We start from the raw sequence: 17,309 nt of genomic DNA on the forward strand, positions 1-17,309 counted from the left end.
TACCAAGTCGTTTCAGACTGAACATGGCAAGTGCAGGAGGCTGTGTACTTTGGCCAGATTTTGGGACTGTTTGAAAAGGCAGACAGACAGACAGAGAGATACAGAGCCCTAAACTGCTCTCACTGACAGATTTTGGCCCCTCCACTGGAGGTAAGGGGATGGCAAAAGATCTGGAGAGAGAGAGAGTTATTTTAGACTGATGCATTGTAAATGAAGTCCTGCTTTCAGAGCACTCCAAAGATAATCAGGTAGAGCTTTTACTTGTTGAGATATAAAAAAGAATAAATAAAAAAGGGAAAGGATAAGTTTGTTTTATAAGGAGGAATGCACAGTTCATAGCCGTATTACGGGCTATCGTGAGACGTAAGCTTTACTTCCAGCATTTTTCCATCACTCTGTGAATGCAGCGAACAAGGGCTGCAGACAGTCCATGAACAGGACGTTAACACACGCAGAACTGCTTCGGGATTTGTAAGCAACCTCTGTCCAACAAAGTGGTTTTACATTGCAGCAAAATTGTGCTCAAAGAGTAAACAAACCAGATACAGCAAAACAAAGCAGTTATGGGCTTGCAATTAAAAATAATAAACCTGGCTTTCTCCCACCACCTTACATTTCCTAACCACAATCTCTCTCCTGACTGGGGAACGTGAGTCCCCCTACATTACGCCTCTATGTTTAAACACACAGCTAGATTTGTGAAAACCTTCACGTTGCCCATATCCAAATAGCGGTCTGTGGGTACACTGAGCCACCTCATTAAACACTCCCATGGTAAATCCTGGCCACTGGTGCCTGTAAAGATACTGTGAGAGACTCCACCTCTTTGCAAATATGCTCATATTCACGGTTTCCAGCAACATACGGAAATTATAATTGCCCATTAGATTTCAAGGAGGATGAAATTCTAAAGGAATTGATCAAAAGTGCTTAAGAGAATTAAGAATATGGAAGTCTGATTTTACTCTTGAAGCAAATCCATCAGATGCAGCATTTGAAGATTAAATACTCATTGTATTCTACTGATTTTGAAGCCCTATTAGCCTAGCTTACAATTTTCCTTCCCTCTCCCTAACCCCAATTTGGATCATTACTCCTCCTTTCTTTGTGTACACACCCACGCCAATTCTTGAAAGCTAACCTGAGACGCGCTTTTTCATGTGCACTGTTTCTTACGGTCCCGCTGTCTAGTTCTGCAACTGTAGATTACCTCCCAGCCCAACCCAACCCCTCTGAAACCGTACACAAGCATCAATGAAAACTACCTGAAATATATACAAGAAAAAGAACACTTTGATCTATGACCAAGATTTAAGAGTTTGATTATTTAACATAAACATTAATCAGCTAAACCTCAGTCTGAATTCTTATTAATCTTTTTTTTCTTTTTTTTTTTTTTTAATAAAAATACTTTAAGTTAGACTTGAACTTTCCTGCTGCAAAAAAATGTGATCTAATTTAATTGGGAATGTATCTATTAGAAGCAGTGCTCTTCTCACGTAAATAATTTCAGGAAAGAGCTAATAATTTTTTAGCTGTAAAAGCTCTCTTTACATATAGTTACACTAGCATAAAAATTGCTTCTGTTAATTTAAATCCCTGCCCAAGCAGGGACACCCAGAGCAGGCTGCCCAGGACCACGTCCAGGCGGCTTTTGGAGATCCCCAAGGAGGAGACCCCACAGCCTCTCTGGGCAGCCTGTGCCAGGGCTCCGTCACCCGCCCAGCACAGAAGTGCTGCCTGGTGCTCAGAGGGAGCCTCCTGGGTGCCCGGCTGTGCCCATGGCCTCCTGTCCTGGCACTGGGCACCGCTGAGCAGAGCCTGGCTCCGGCCTCTCTGCACCCTCCCTTCAGGGATTTAGGGACACGGATGAGATCCCCCTGAGCCTCCTCTTCTCCAGGCTGAGCAGCCCCAGCTCTCCCAGCCTCTCCTCACAGCAGAGATGCTCCAGTGCCTTCATCATCCTGGTGGCCCTGCCTTGGGCTCTCTCCAGTATGCCCAGGTCCCTCTGGTACTGGGGGAGCTTTTAACTTTTTAACTATTATTCCAGCAACTAAAGGAAAAATTGAAAACAATGAGCCAAGGCCTGCGTTCCAGTGATATGCTCACACTTGATAGAAACACTCAATCTAAAGTTGCATTTCCTTTCTCCAGTGTTTTTCCACTGAAAGATTTAACATTTCTTGTACCTCTATTTATTAGTCTCTTCTCAATTTATCCAGTAAATATTCCATTACAGCTGTCTTAGCTTTAATCATTAGCAGCTGTCCTACATTACATCACGAAATGCTTTAGAAGGCTATTATTGCTCATAAGTACCTTAAAAAGTGTCCAAAGGTAAAATAAAATATGAAGATTTTATTTTTCCACCCGTATAAGAAAATTAGCAGTAACAAGAAATGTCAAGATTGATTAGCTTCAATGACCCACTGAAAAAATCTGCTGTGCTAAAAAGAATAAAATACTTCTTGAAAAAGGAGAGAAGTCAAAGTAATTTATGTTTTAAATTTCCCACGTTTAAAGGAGGATCGAGAGAGTGGAGCCACAAAAACAATGGTGGCTAATGAAAATGTAACATTTCCTTGGCTTGGTGTAAATGCTGACCTTGAAACCAAAGACAGAAAGATTACCTGCAGATGTGGTTCGTCCAACTTTTTTTTTTTTATATATATATATATTTTTTTTATTTATAAGCTTGCCCTGTTAAGCTAATTGTAACACTTGACCAGCCAGGAGCAGAATCTTGACTCAAGTTCAGTCAGTCAAAAATACTCAACCTTCAACTCCTACACCATTTTTTTTTTCCATTTCTAAGCAACTATGGGATGCCTGCCTTCCAAATTACTTGCAACATTTGATAACATGCAGTAATGAAGTGTCCCTAAGCTAAATGCTGTCTTAATTTGCATTTGCACGTTGCATTTCCAATTTACATCATATTATTCACCTCCTCCATAACAGTATCACATTTTCTTCTCACATTCTCTTGTGTGCTAAAATAAAGTCTCTCTTGCAGCCCAAAGGAGTATTTGCTGGAATATCTTTATTCTCAGCTCCTGTCCTCTTTCCCCCACATCCACCTCTTCACTGCAGCACTGACAAACGAGCTAAACCACTGGGAGAAGTACTAGTAATGGTGGACTTCGGATCTTTTTGTGTCTTCAGATACAGACAAGATGCCTTTTGAAAGCAAAATTAAGCAAAATTCAATTTTTGTACTCAATACAAGTGTACCAAATTAAAATAAGAGGGTTATATCTGGGGAGCTCAGACCAGATGACCACTTCTCTTCTACAAAATGTAACTACGTTATCACTAAAGACCTATAGAAAAAACTACATACTATTCAAGTGTCAAGATTCAAAACTAAAGAAGTGAACTTCACACTAATTCTTATTCAAAAATCATCCCATAAGAGGTGGTATAAATCTTCATGAAACATGATGCTGAGAGACAGAAATCTGCTGACAATATCATACGGGCTTCCCAAAGGAGCAGGCTGGGAAGATGCCTTGTGAGTTTGTCATTCCCGTACAACACCATTGCCTTTCCGTTCTCGTCTCATCTCAGCGCTCTCCCTTCAATCCCCCCCCCCCTTGACATCAGCCTCAATTGTTCGCCACAGCTATTTGGGGAGCTTTCTTTTTTTTCTTTGCCTCCTTTTTCTACAGCTGAAAGTAAACCGAACAGCTGCACTTCCTAGAAACGCCCACTCAAAATTTGTGTCCTAAAGCTGGAAATAACATGAACGTTTCTTTCAGCCCACGAATCAAAATACATTTTGCATCAACGCTCACTGACCTAACACAATACCTTCTTGATAGCAATTCTTCAGCTCTGCTACAGGTCAGTATTTTCTTGTTACCATGTCATTCTGACACGGAGCGTACATATAAATAAATTCCCAAGAGCATATTCGTTTTTTAAAAGCTTCAGCTTTTTGTAACCACCATAAAACCTAGAAGACAAACAATTACTTATTTACGCTTTTCAGACTGGGGAACCTATGGGCACAAAAAGTAGAGAAAGCAAAAGTTCACAGAGACTTATTCTTTCACAGAGATGCCATAATTCTAGGTCAACATCCAATTCCCAAAATACATGAGCAAATTAAGGAATTACACATTCCTACAAGCCCAAAATGGTGAACCTCTGTGGCTGGAGTATACCACAATCCAGCTGCACATGCACTTACTAGGTCTGTAAGCAGCTGTATATGAAGAACCCCTGGGCTTTCAGTATATACTAATGTAAACAAACCCCAGATAGAAAGGCTTAAAACAATTGTTAATACCCGTTTCAGGATTATCAGCTCGTTCTTCTATCTCCCTTTGTTAAGATAAAAAGGCTTGGTGGTGACATCAGATTTGTGATCTCACCAAAAAGACCTACTGTCCTGCATTCACGATTTATAAAATGCCAAATTGAAAACCACCACCCAGAAGTAGAGACCAATAAAACTCAGACCAGTAACGTATATATAAAGGAAGAGTGATGACTGTAAAAATAGTATTTCTCCAAAATCACAGGGCAGATGCATAATTTCTCCACCAATGCAGCAAAAGATCTACTGCAACAGAAACACGCTGTGTCCTTTTATGCTCTGCAAGACACAGCCCTTGCATTGTGAACCTGAAGGAAAGCTGCCACAGCACGGCTGGCGTTTTTAGGACACTCTCAGCTCTGAGCCAGAGGTAAGGAGGCATCACTGTAAGCAAAACAGCAGCTAATGTTAATTTTGCTCAATGCAGAGGAGATCATGGAAACAAGAAAAAGACGCTGGTCTTTCACCGACATCTCCCTAAAAAGCCAAAAAGGACAAGAGATATTTGTGCTTTCTTAGAGAGTCAAGCTCTTGTTTTCTCTTCCCAGCTTGCTCATAGCAAGATCAGCATGGCAAAAGTGTCTCAGAAGTATAAGATATCCCTCCTTCACATTGATAGAAGTCATTTAACCACAACTGGCACAGGCTGCCCAGAGAAGCTGTGGATGCCCCATCCCTGGAGGTGTTCAAGGCCAGGCTGGATGGGGCTTTGGGCAGCCTGGTCTGGTGGGAGGTGTCCCTGCCCATGGCAGAGGGCTGGAACTGGGTGGGCTTTAAGGTCCCTTCCAACGCAAACCAGTCTATGGTTCTGTAACAGTAACAGTGAGACAGGCTTGTCTTCTCCAGCCTTCTTCCTGCCAGTTGCAGTCCCTCTACAGGAAGCATGCTCAACCTCACCAAAGAAAAAAAAAAACAAAACTTAAAACAGAATTTTAAATAATACTTCGTGGTCCTGATCAAGTAAGAAGCAGATCCGAGAGAAATTATATCATCATTTAGCTCCTCAAAAAGCTACTCTTGTCATTTTGTTTTCCCATGGGTTTCCCCACTCAAATACACCACCACTTTATCCCATCTACTTGATTTTTTGAGAGATTTACTAATGCACCCCCTCAATTTTCTTCAGGCGTGCTTCCCAGACCTCTCACTGCTGGAGCACCACCGTTTTTACTTCACTGAGAGCTGAGAGCTACCACAAGAGGAACACGGTTTAGATAATGAAGGACGGGATCCCACTAAGCCTTCCCCAGACGGGATGCCACCAGGCTGGTCCAAAGCAATTTATAGCTCACTCATTTTTGACACAAGTAAGGCCAGCAGCTGTCATCCTAATTGTTTTATTTTCTCAGAAAACAAGCTCCTTTAACAGATCTTTTTCCCCAGGGGCAGTAGCTGTTTCTTTACCTGAGATGGAGAGCAAAGAGCCCAGCCTGCAGCAGGCAGGAGGCTCCCTCCCAGCTGGTGCCACCTCCACCACTTCACAGCTGGGATAAACCAAAAGCTCACGGAAACATGATGTCACTAAGCAGTTTGTCTGTGATTACTGTCCTTTTTCCCAATCAGTCAGCAGGTCAGAATTTGGAAACCGTGTACTACACATTTTCCTTTTTAAAATACCAATTACACTACAATTTGCATGTTATTAATACCGTAACAGATTTCTCTGAAACTCATTTTGGCTAACAGCTCATGAATCTTCACCAAAATCATGATTTTTTTTGTCAAAATTGTCAAATTATTCCACCTAAAAATTATACCATACAGATAAGAATTCAGAAATCTGCCCGAAAATATTGTTGAAAATGTGAACGAGTAGTTCGTTGAGAGGCTTAAAGTAGCAGATGTCTGCATCGCAGAAGACATCCACATAAACAATTGAAGAATTATTCTCATAACTTCAACTACACGCTGTGCTGACAGCAGTCGGGAGGCTCCGGATAAGTATTTGTTAGTTGGTCTGCTTTATTACTATTTCAGGAAGCCGCATTTCCTTTGAAAATTAGTGCTGTATCATTTCTGGTGGCATTTCAGAGTATTAGCGCTCAACTTTTCGAAAACCGCTCATCCAAAAGCTGTCATAGTTATAAATACTTCCAATGCCATCACCCAGCAAGCATTCGGGCACTAAAGATCTTAAAAGGAAATCGCAGCATTTTAGAATTTACAAATCCTATGGATTCGGAGAATATTGATTAAAACAAAGCAGTTTTAAAGCAGAGTATATGGCTCATTCATCCTCATCTATGAAACGATTACAGTATATTAAACAAGGCTATAAATCAGTCATTAAGCACACCAAAACTGAGGGTGTTACTGCAGGCTTCAGTAACCTACTAGAAGTATTTAACAAGTTATATTTTAACGAATCATTTTAAATACAATACCCTCGTATCTTTTGAGATACAAGACCATGTACCTCAGTCACATCGGGTCTGTCCCATCAAAAGACAAAGTGTGCCTCACTGCAACCTGAACTTGCACCGCATTCTGCACCGTGAGCATGTGAGCAATATGCTAGACTGCTAACATCACTCTGCACTTCAGGAAGCATCAACCCACCAGAAAAATATTCTCTAAAGGAGAGATTCAAGACGCGCATGCTTAAACGCAAGTATCGCAGTCCTCTGGTGCAAGTTAACCACAGGAACACTTTGCAAAATAGCTGCCTCTTGCTAGGACAGCAAGCTCCGTGACACTGCAGCAGGTTCAGCATAGTGAAGGCTTGGGAGGCTGCTTCAGAAGGATTTTTTAACCCACAGCTCCAGGAACTAAAATAAAAAGGCTACACTGCTTAGTTCAGGAGCCTGCTTCACTAGCTAGTAATTTTGTGAACAGCATTTCCTCTAGGAGATGAGCAGCACGCTCCTGGAAAAGCTGCTGACTTATGAGCAACTCGCCTCAAAACTGGGGGAACCTCTCTTGGCTCAAAGGAGAAGGTGCTTCTCACAGAGCCGTGACTGAAAGCAAGTCCCTGACAGGTGTGGCATCTTTCTTAATCACAAAAGGTCCTCAAGGTGCACTGTAGACATCAAAACTAGCACAGCCCACAAGGGTTCAAAAGCACTTTCCAATGTAAAGCTTTTCACAGAAGCAACACCTTGCACATCAGAATTGGGTACCCTGTAGCCTATGATACAGAAAGCTAAGAGCTATGATACAGGCAGATTTTAAATAAAATTCCTAAATGATCCTTTCTATCCAGATTTGAAACAGGATTAAAAACATTTAGGATGACCATTTTATGCTGCACCCACAGTTAGAGACGTAGAGCAGCCATTTATTTGAAGTATATAGCTCACCTGTAACTCAGAGAGAATTCTAATCCTATAGATTTTCCAATCTTCCTAAACATCACAGAGATTGACACAAATACCTGGAACGCTGCCTCAAAGGTGTAAGAAACAATTACAGTGAATTCTCCATACACTTCAGAAGTTTTCAGGAAGTCTCTAAAAAAACTGATTGAAATAGAAATCAATAGAGAAAAATCTGAAGATGCATTTGGAGCAGACACAAGAGCTGCCAATGCAACTAAACCTGAAAGAACAATGAAGAAACATTAAAGCCATTTTAAAATAATAAGTGATTTATGGATCTGGAGTCTAAAACAGATTATGGGTTCTCACAAAGGACTGCCTCAAAAGCCTCTGTTAAACACTTTAAACTAAAAGAAGCTCATGAACGCTCTACTCAAAAATAATGATGACAGGGAAAAATCTCAAGAGCAAAAGCTGTCCAAGAAGGGAAAGAAATATTTTTGCTTAACACCGTGCCTGGGTCTAGCACTGTCTCAATGCACAGCTTCCAGAAGCACCGCTGAACAACAAGATTTTTTTAAATTATATGGAATATAATATAACTGGACATCACAGCTTTTCTTAAAAAACAAGTTTCAGTAGCGCTTAAGCTATTGAAATTGCACAGAAATAAATTGTGATTTCATTTCAATTTCCATCCACTTTGTAGGACACATTCAGCGCTCGCTGCTGGGCATGAGGAGGCTCAAGGTTCTGTCAGCAGGTTTCATTTCCATTCACGGCTGACAAAAGTTATTTTTTCATAACACTGCCTTCTTGAAGCATTCAAATGTAGGCCTACCTCACTTGTGTGCGAATGTTTTGTGCTTCTTATAAATCATTACTTGCTGTAATTCAACTTGAGGTACACAAGCACAGCATTACTAGGCTAGGAACATAAGGCCCATTCTGTAGGATGGAGAATTTATGGTATATAATGCATCACGGTATTGACTTTTATTTAACTTAAAAATAAATAACCTCTGTATTTCCTCTGCTATAGTGCTAGCTTTGCAACATGCCTCCAAGGAATAATGTGCCTTTTATAGCTAGCAGGTTGCCTGGGAGCAGGTTTGTTCTCTTGGACACCACACGCTGCTACAGCAGGAGCAAAGAGGGGCATCCCTAGGGAACCAGCACTGCTTCCAGTCAGCCAGCTTCAGCCCTTGCCTCTTGCCTCCTTTGAGTGTCTTCTATCTTGTCATCCCCTGAAAAGCACCAAGGAGACCAAGTCATATGTTTAACATGAATTAATACATAAAAGTAAGAGGTAATAAGAGCTGATAAGAGGAAGGAGATGCTTCACATTGATTTTGACCAACCTTATGTTTATATACTGCTTTTTCTATCTCACAGCATGGAACAGAAGGAGAGAAATCCCATTCAGAAGGGAAAGCCGATAGAAGCAATCGAGATGAATCACAACTCTGAAAAGTAATTTTGATTTATCTGTATGGTAATAGGCTTTCTTTTCAACATCACAGGAGAAAATTCAAGAGGACTATGTCCTCACTTTGGTGCACATTAAATGATGCTTCCTTGCTACGCTCTGTGTAAAGCCCACATTACGACCAGCTATTACTGTCTGCTTGTTGGTATAGACCCCTCCATCATCTCTAGTGAGGGAGACCTACCCTTGTCTGTTCTTTCCTGCTTCCATAAGTTACCATGTTTGTGTGTCTGAGAACTGTAAGAAAATTTCATTTCAGATAACATTACTGGATTATAAAGCAAGCCAACTAGCTGAGACAGAATCATGACATAAAAAAAGAAATCCCTCTAAAGCCACAGCATTCAAACTGAAAGCTCTGTGAGTGTACAGACTAACCCCACGGAAGCTGCGAGTATTATTTAAGGCAACCCTCTGTCCATAGGCTTACACATCTTCCGAGCAGGCAGTACCTCACTAGAAAAGCTTTACGAGTCTATAAATCAAAGGATGGGAGAGCAGGAAGGGAGTCACGGCAATCCTAAGAACTCAACAATTTAACATACTCTATCCTAAAAAAGAAAATTCACTAGCAGAAAACAAGTCTGATAGTATGCAGCATGTCTGACAAGATGACTAAAATAAAGTATAAACAAAAACAAGAAAAAAAAAATACTGTAGGCTTAATCTTAGTTCTCCAATAAATAATGTTTTACGTGTAAGTACAGCCTTTGCACTTGAAAATGCAACAACCAATTTTGTCAAAGTAGCATTAAAAGCAGTTTGTAACCTGGGATTATTTAAAGTCCTTGCAACATCTATACTGCTAATATTGTTAGATACACTTTAAGCGAATAATTTACATAATGTTAATATAACAACTAAATAATACTTGTGCATCTGCCAATTGATATTGGCAGTTCTGCTTGTCACCTTTTTATGCGCAAAAACATTGTACTTCTAAATAAGTCCCATGAGTTATATCAACCAGCTAAAAATCATGACATATTTAAGTAAAATTCATAAACAGAGCAGCTAGTGAGTACCTCTGGAGCTCAGAAATTCATAACAACTTTGTAATATGTGCCAGGGTGAAAAGCCCACATTACTCAAGGTTTCAATTTTTTATATGGCAGTGCTAAAATAAATGTTTTCTTTACATTTATTATCACAAAAACACAGAGACAAGATACACACAACAAAGAGACACACTAAGCAAGGGAAAGCATGCAATCATTCTGGAAGCGGCGTTATTAACCGAGCTAACATTGGATGTGTGTCACTTCCCATCACAGCGTAACTTTCACTGTCAGGTTAGGCACCACAGACATTCAACAAAAGCAAGATATTCCAAGGAAGTCACACACATCCCCTTCCACTCCATCAGCATAAATAAATCCTGCTCTGCACTACAGCCCCACGGGACACGCGGCGGTGCTGCACCTCCCTGTGCTCTTCCTGAAGCTGGAGTGGCTTGGAAAGACACGAGGATGAGGAAGGGCTGGTGCTCCTAACAACAGCTCTTTAAAAACTGAAACCGAATGTAAGGTTTCCCCTGAAACTGAACTGCTGAAGCTCAACAATAGCAGCGGGACTGGTTTGCTGTCAACAAGCAGCATAATACAAGAACACCGGAATTGCAAAATCAATCACACGCATTAGAAGTATAAAGGCAAATTTAATTCAACCTTTCTAGGCATATTCATGATCTCCCAATCAGATGATCACATACTAGCTTTTCCACAAGACTCTCATTTTTTTAGCACACAGAATAGATTTTTTTCAGAACTAAATGATCTAGCCAAGAGCATACTTCATTTTCAGACTCCTCGACCCTCTGCAGCATTTGGTACTGCTGATTAACACACTGCCTCATCCCAGAAATGCAGCACGGATCCCGTACGCTGAAGTCAAACTGTTTTCTGAGTCCTTGCTGGAAGGACATTCCAACATGGAGCAACAGGAAAACTGCCCTTGGACTGCTCGGCGCCTTTTTCTCGCACCCCAGAGGAATCGGCTCTAATTCTTCAGATGTCAGCTACACGCATTCAGTAGGATCTACCACAATACAGCATTAATCACCTCAAAACTTTTATCCAGAAAGTAAACAGATGGGGAAAAAATATAAGTAGTGTTGCGAGTTAACAATTCATTTTTAACATGCATAAAACGTGGTGTCAGGGTATATATATGAAATAACAAAGATGCGCAATGACCGCATCTTTCAACGTAATTTCTGTCATGTGTATTTGTATGCTAAAACATTAAAAGACAGCATACGGTTAGTGATATAAGCCTTTACTCTCTTATTCCTACCGAAAATAGAAACCATAAGTTTAAAGCATTCCACAATTTATCAACAATTTTCACAGTAACTAAGGCAATAAACACCACACTCCCATATGCAGTGATTAGTTTCCACAGCTAGGCACAGTACGCCCTGCGTTTCTGCTTTCTAAAAATTATATATTGCACTGTCACTGGCATTTCTGTAGGAGATTATTCAAATTATATTTCAATTCTTAACGATATAGATCTTGAAACTTAATTTTTCTTCACAGCTGCTTAGAGTATTATGCCCCCATGAACAAGTGGATTCAGGTAGTACGAGCTCTTCCACACTTGTAAAGCAAGTATGAAACATTAACAATACTAAATCACAGAAAAGAAATTCTAGCTTGCCTAACCTATAAATGTTTAATGCTAGAAAATTGTTAAAAGGTTACCCAGTGAGGTTCCAAAGCACTTGTTAAATACTAATATTTTTTGTTAAAAAAATTTCATTCTTTTACATTACAGGTTTGTGGTGGTTTTTTGTTGGTGGTGGTTGGTTGTTTTTTGTTTGTTTGTTTTGTTTTTCACTATTTTCTGAGCAGAACTTCCAAACCACTTTCCCACATACAAATTCAACGTAAAGCTGTCTGTGTATTTCAGCATGGAAAATTGTGGAAGTGATAGGAAAGCTGAGACAGGAGCATTCTTTAAGGCAGAAATCTTTCATTCTACGTTTTGTTTTGAAAACTGCAGTTCCTTTACCACTGAAATAAACTGAAATTTATTAATAATTACAAGCTACTGCCATGTCCAGGTACTGCCATGTCCAGGTATTGCCACTCAGCTCTGCCAAGTACTAGCACCTAGCCAGCCACGGGCTGCGCAGAGGCAGGATGATTCAGGTTTAGAGTAAGAGGAACAGAAATGCAATCCCTGGAGCACCCTTCATCCACTTCCCACACCTATCCTCCTCCCGTGCTTCTGGCAAGAGATGGGAACCTGTGACAACCTCCTCGAGGAAGAGGAGAGAACGCGGGCGGGGGTTAAGTTACTGAGCAACTGCTCAGCTGCGACAAAGTTGGCTGACGGAACTATTTTATACGCATTGCTAAATACTAACGGAAAGATGCTGCTTATAAATGCAGCCAGTGGGCTGATAAGCATAAGTTCATGACAAGTGCCCTGTGCTGTTAAATAACAGCACGGAAAAAGAAAGGTTTAAAATACCAGTTGGAAAAATACATACATCGCTTAACAGGAGGCTCCCCTCGCATGCATGTAAGTTAAGAGAACCATCTTGCTGAAGCAGATGGCTATTTCACTTGGATCTCTTTACTACAGATAAATAGTTGCTAGATAGGACAAAGGACACACAAAAAATTCACAATATGCACTTACCAAATCTGCTTTATGGGGGGATGGGATGGGACAGGACTTACTATAACATTGCATTTAAAGATTAAATGAAAGCAACATTTCTGGGAATACTGAGTACGGAGCGCAGAGCAACCCTCAATTACAAAGCTACTGACTAAGGAAATGAAAGATCTACATGAATGAATACTTTTAATACACCTTTATACCTATGTTTTAGAAGAAGTGCTTGTCCACTTGCCCTCTGGTATCAGATGAATTCCTAACAGCAAAGGTAGGTCTTGTTGAAAGTAAAAATCTTGGTTTTAAGCTATTTAACATTAACAGTTTGGATCTTTAGGTTAATGTAAAGATCATTTGTTACGATTTGTGTTAGGAAACAGCTCATCATCTACTGCAATTTGGTTCCCAGTGTCATAAACTTCGTAACACCATCAAAATTAGGACTAAAAGTTGCAGCTACTTTAGGAAAGTACAAGCAAAGTAGTAAAAAAGAATAAAAACTGTCAAAAATTCCCAGGTATTCAAGTCATGTTATTCATAAATTAAAAACTACTCTAAGAACATATTTTATGTGAATAAAATTACTTACTTAACGTTAATAACACAAAATGGTAAAAGCATAAGTCACACCACCACTTATCTCCTGGGAGCAATTCTGACCTTTGATACACTTTGGCAACGCATCTGACTTCAAGCGAGCATACTGCTAAAGAGCAGAATTTTCTCCTCATTCTTACTTGGAGTATGTCCAAAACAAAATCATCAAGATTCATAAGCCTTACTGCAAAGTGTACTTACCTGTGCTGGACCGTCTTTAGCTTCCACACCAAAAACATTCCGTCGTTTCACTGTCAGCAAATCCAGATCTTTAGTATCATCGTCGTCATCTTCGAAGAACTGCATGGAGTCTGTGTTTGGAGCCCTGCTTGATAACGCAGCTTCTTTTTCCTCGTCCTCAGATACTTCTTCTGATCCATCCTCAGACTCATCACTCTCCTCAGCACCTTCACTGGAAGGGGGGTGCTTTTCTGTTTCTTTCCTTCTTTCCTCTTCCTTTGCTTTGTTAGCAGACACCTTTCCACTGAAATTAGTTCTGCATTTCTCCACTCCTTCCTTGTTTATTGAGGAGATGGTATTTTTGTTTTGCTCTGTCTCCGTTAAGGGATTTGTCTTATCAGCCAATTCATTCGCAGATAACTGTTTCTGAACTTTTTGAAGAAATCTCACACGAGGTGCCATTGCAAGACCAAGCGATCTAATGCATGAAATTAAACAAACACATTAATCTGAAAAGCATATACACAAAATTTGACTAAATTAGAAGCCTTCATCGAAGGCTCAAGTGCTTCAATTTTAATAATTTACATTTACACATTTTCACCAATATATTCACAAAACAGTATGTGGCACACAACAGGACACTCTAGATTGTACAATATAAGTGAACACTGGGAGAGGAATGAAGATTTAAAAAAATCGATAAAACAGTCAAGGACAATTACAGAACTTCCCAGGAAAGGAATCAAACAAAGAACCTGAAAAGTTATAGAAAAGGATAAATTAAATATGATCTATAATAAATACAGTGGAAGAAACACCAATGTAATTTGGTATGAAGATGCATGGACATCATGTCAAGGACTGAGATAGTACTGATATCTGTCAGTGTCCTTCACTGCTAGAAAGCAGTGCTTATCAAGTCAGTTAAGAAAGCAATAGAAGATAAGCTTAGACCAAGCTGTGTACAAACAACCTCCTTATTATATAACTTCTGAAAGAAACTTCAGGATTTGGGGTCATTACTGTCTCTTTTCTATAATATATTCCAAACTGAGAATAATTTGAGAAACACATTCTACTACTGCTGAAAGTTTCCTCATGTTCTTAGATTTGACAGTATCTTTAAAACTTATTTCTTAATCATTTTCCAAATCTAGAGTTCAGTCATACTAAAAAAAAAAAAATGAATATATAAATAAGCATTTCTTTGCATCAACCAGAAAAGGCAATATCAGCTTTCATTAATTCATTAGATGCCACTCAGACCAGACCACAATCCTACTTGCACTGTAGTTACAGCTGTTCTTCCTTCAACCTTAGTGCTAGAATTCGCACATGCTTCCATAATACAAAATTTGGAAGATTTTCTCATGAAGACAGAGAGCAGGTAAGTTATTTGTTGTGATTTAATCAATTCTAACACAGAACATTAAAAAAATACTAACACTACAATATAGTCCTCAGACTTAAGACAGCCTTAAAATGCCAGCAGAAATTCAGCTGACAAACTGAAAAACAATTCTTTGGTATGAAATGCAGTAGCTACTCGGGAACAAGCTCTACAGAAAATGTTTTAAATCAACTTCTGAAAGCAATGCTGAAACCAAATACTTATTTTGCTACTATAAATGAAAGCACAGTTGACAATTCTATCAACTGTCAGAAAATGAAGTGGCCAGACAACATCGTTCCCTAAAACTCATCAGTGAATGTGTTAAAGGAGCTGAATAAAACATCCACAATGCTCAGGATGCTCAGGTACATCCTCCAATTCAAAGCAGGTTGACAATAATTTTCAGGAAATAATTTGAAAAAGTAAAACTCCAAAGGTGTTCAGAAAAAATATTTCATGACTTTAAGAGGAATACTGCTTTTATTTCCTATTGAATAAGGAAAATTAAACATAAGTAAACATTTTAGAAAATGAATTCAAAGAAATAGCATAGACTAAAAGTAATGCCTCTTCTGAGATCTGATAATCTCTGCTTCTATGAAGATCTTGAGTATGTTCGTATTAACATAGTATCTTAAAAATCCCTCTATTTCAATTGTGTGAAAACACGGGCACCTCAACTCTCTGAATGATGGTATCTTAAATACTAAGCAAAATCTGTTCTTCTACAGAACAAATTAAACAGGAACTGAAACACCAGTATAATCTTTTATTTTTTAACTGTCACAAGACTGCCTAACTTGCAGCCAGAAGATTTCCAGTCCTTTTTTAAATGTGAGCCAGTTGTAAAGTGTGTGGTCATTTCTGCAGGAGAATTGCTACACAACAATTTTTTACAGAAGTTAGTTCTTCATTCTAGTGCTGCAAGTTGCTACATTAACTAAATATAAGACATATTGCATTGTTAAACTTACTCAGAATGATTTGAACGCACAAAAACACAGCGCAGTGATTTCCATCACTGTAGAAGAGGAAATGATATAAAATAGCCTGAGAAAGGTTAAATACTTCAGAAGCAACTTCAAGAGACGAAATGTGTATTATTAACCTTGCAATATATGCTATGCGCTCTCAGTAGCTAAGCCACCCTGACACCTGCTCAAAAACACAGCAGAGAACAAGCAACAGTGGTTTCTAGAGTGCATTAAAGACCATTTTTTCAACTTGGCTGGACTAACCAACCATGAGAGGCACTCTACTGCAACGCTACTCATGCATATGCAAGCACTTCTGAGGTAAGTGAAGGTCGATAGCAGGCTTGGCTGCACTGTGAGAAAAGATAGTTTAAGATCCTAGCAGAAACGAGGGTGATGAGTAAGAGAGCTCTGGGATTTGAGAGGAGACTGCAGCTTGCTCAGGGGACTGTACAGCAGGACCCGAAAGCTCAGAAGCTCCCAGAAGCAGTTGTAGAAAGCTCAAAAAGGGATGACTGGGTCTCACAGGTGGTTGAAGGGGAGTGATGTGAAAAATGCCCAAACTCCACAGATCATTGGAGGGGACACTGGGGTCTGTATGTGTAATACTGTGTAAGGCTGAGATTAACTAGGTAACAGCATGCAAAATACTAAGTCTGGTTACAGGTGTACCAAAACTGGAACCAACTTGGAAAAAGCAGTTAGGGATAGGCCATTGATTTGGAAGGAGGTTGGAGTCTAGAAAAGAAACCACAATGGCAGCAAAATGGAAGGCCAGGAAGAGGCTGGAGCACCTCTCCTATGTAGGAAGGCTGAGAGAGCTGGGGCTGTTCGGCCTACAGAAGAGAAGGCTCTGGGGGAGACCTCATTGCAACCTTTCAGTAGTTGAAGGGGACATATAAAAAGGATGGGGAACAACTCTTTGCTCAATTGGATAATGACAGGACGAGGGGGAATGGTTTTGAACTAAAAGAGGAGAGGCTTAGATTAGAGATTAGGAGGAAGTTCTTCACTCTGAGGGTGGTGAGGCCCTGGCACAGGCTGCCCAGAGAAGCTGTGGATGCCCCATCCCTGGAGGTGCTCAAGGTCAGGCTGGATGGGGCTTTGGGCAACCTGGTCTGGTGGGAGGTGTCCCTGCCCATGGCAGGGGGTTGGAACTGGGTGGTCTGTAAGGTCCCTTCCAACCCAAACCATTCTGTGATTCCATGAAGCAGCCAAAGGATGAGATGTACAAGCCCATGGCTGGCACTGCCTGGGGAGCGTATTGGGCAGCCCTGCACTTGCTGACAGCGGCAGAAGCAGGACAACAAACCAAACCTTCTGTCCTGACCATGCCGTAAGGGCCAGACCTACATTTGCAGTGCAGTGGGTGCTTTCTCTGGTCAGCGACAGGACAGACAGATGTGGACAGATGGATCATGCATCCTGGTATCGCCTGTTTCAGGTCTGAAAGCACCTGCAG

General features: G+C 40.3%; 1 protein-coding gene across 1 annotated transcript in view; it reads right to left on the reverse strand.

The window, feature by feature from the left end:
* DDX10 (DEAD-box helicase 10) overlaps nt 1-17,309 on the reverse strand; it is a 193,680-nt gene that overhangs the window by 127,527 nt on the left and 48,844 nt on the right. Inside the window, 1 exon segment of the mRNA XM_013188158.3 lies at nt 13,499-13,955. Coding sequence (XP_013043612.3) covers nt 13,499-13,955 — 457 coding nt within the window.

The sequence above is a fragment of the Anser cygnoides genome, chromosome 1, assembly GCF_040182565.1.
Source record: "Anser cygnoides isolate HZ-2024a breed goose chromosome 1, Taihu_goose_T2T_genome, whole genome shotgun sequence".
Taxonomy (NCBI): domain Eukaryota; kingdom Metazoa; phylum Chordata; class Aves; order Anseriformes; family Anatidae; genus Anser; species Anser cygnoides.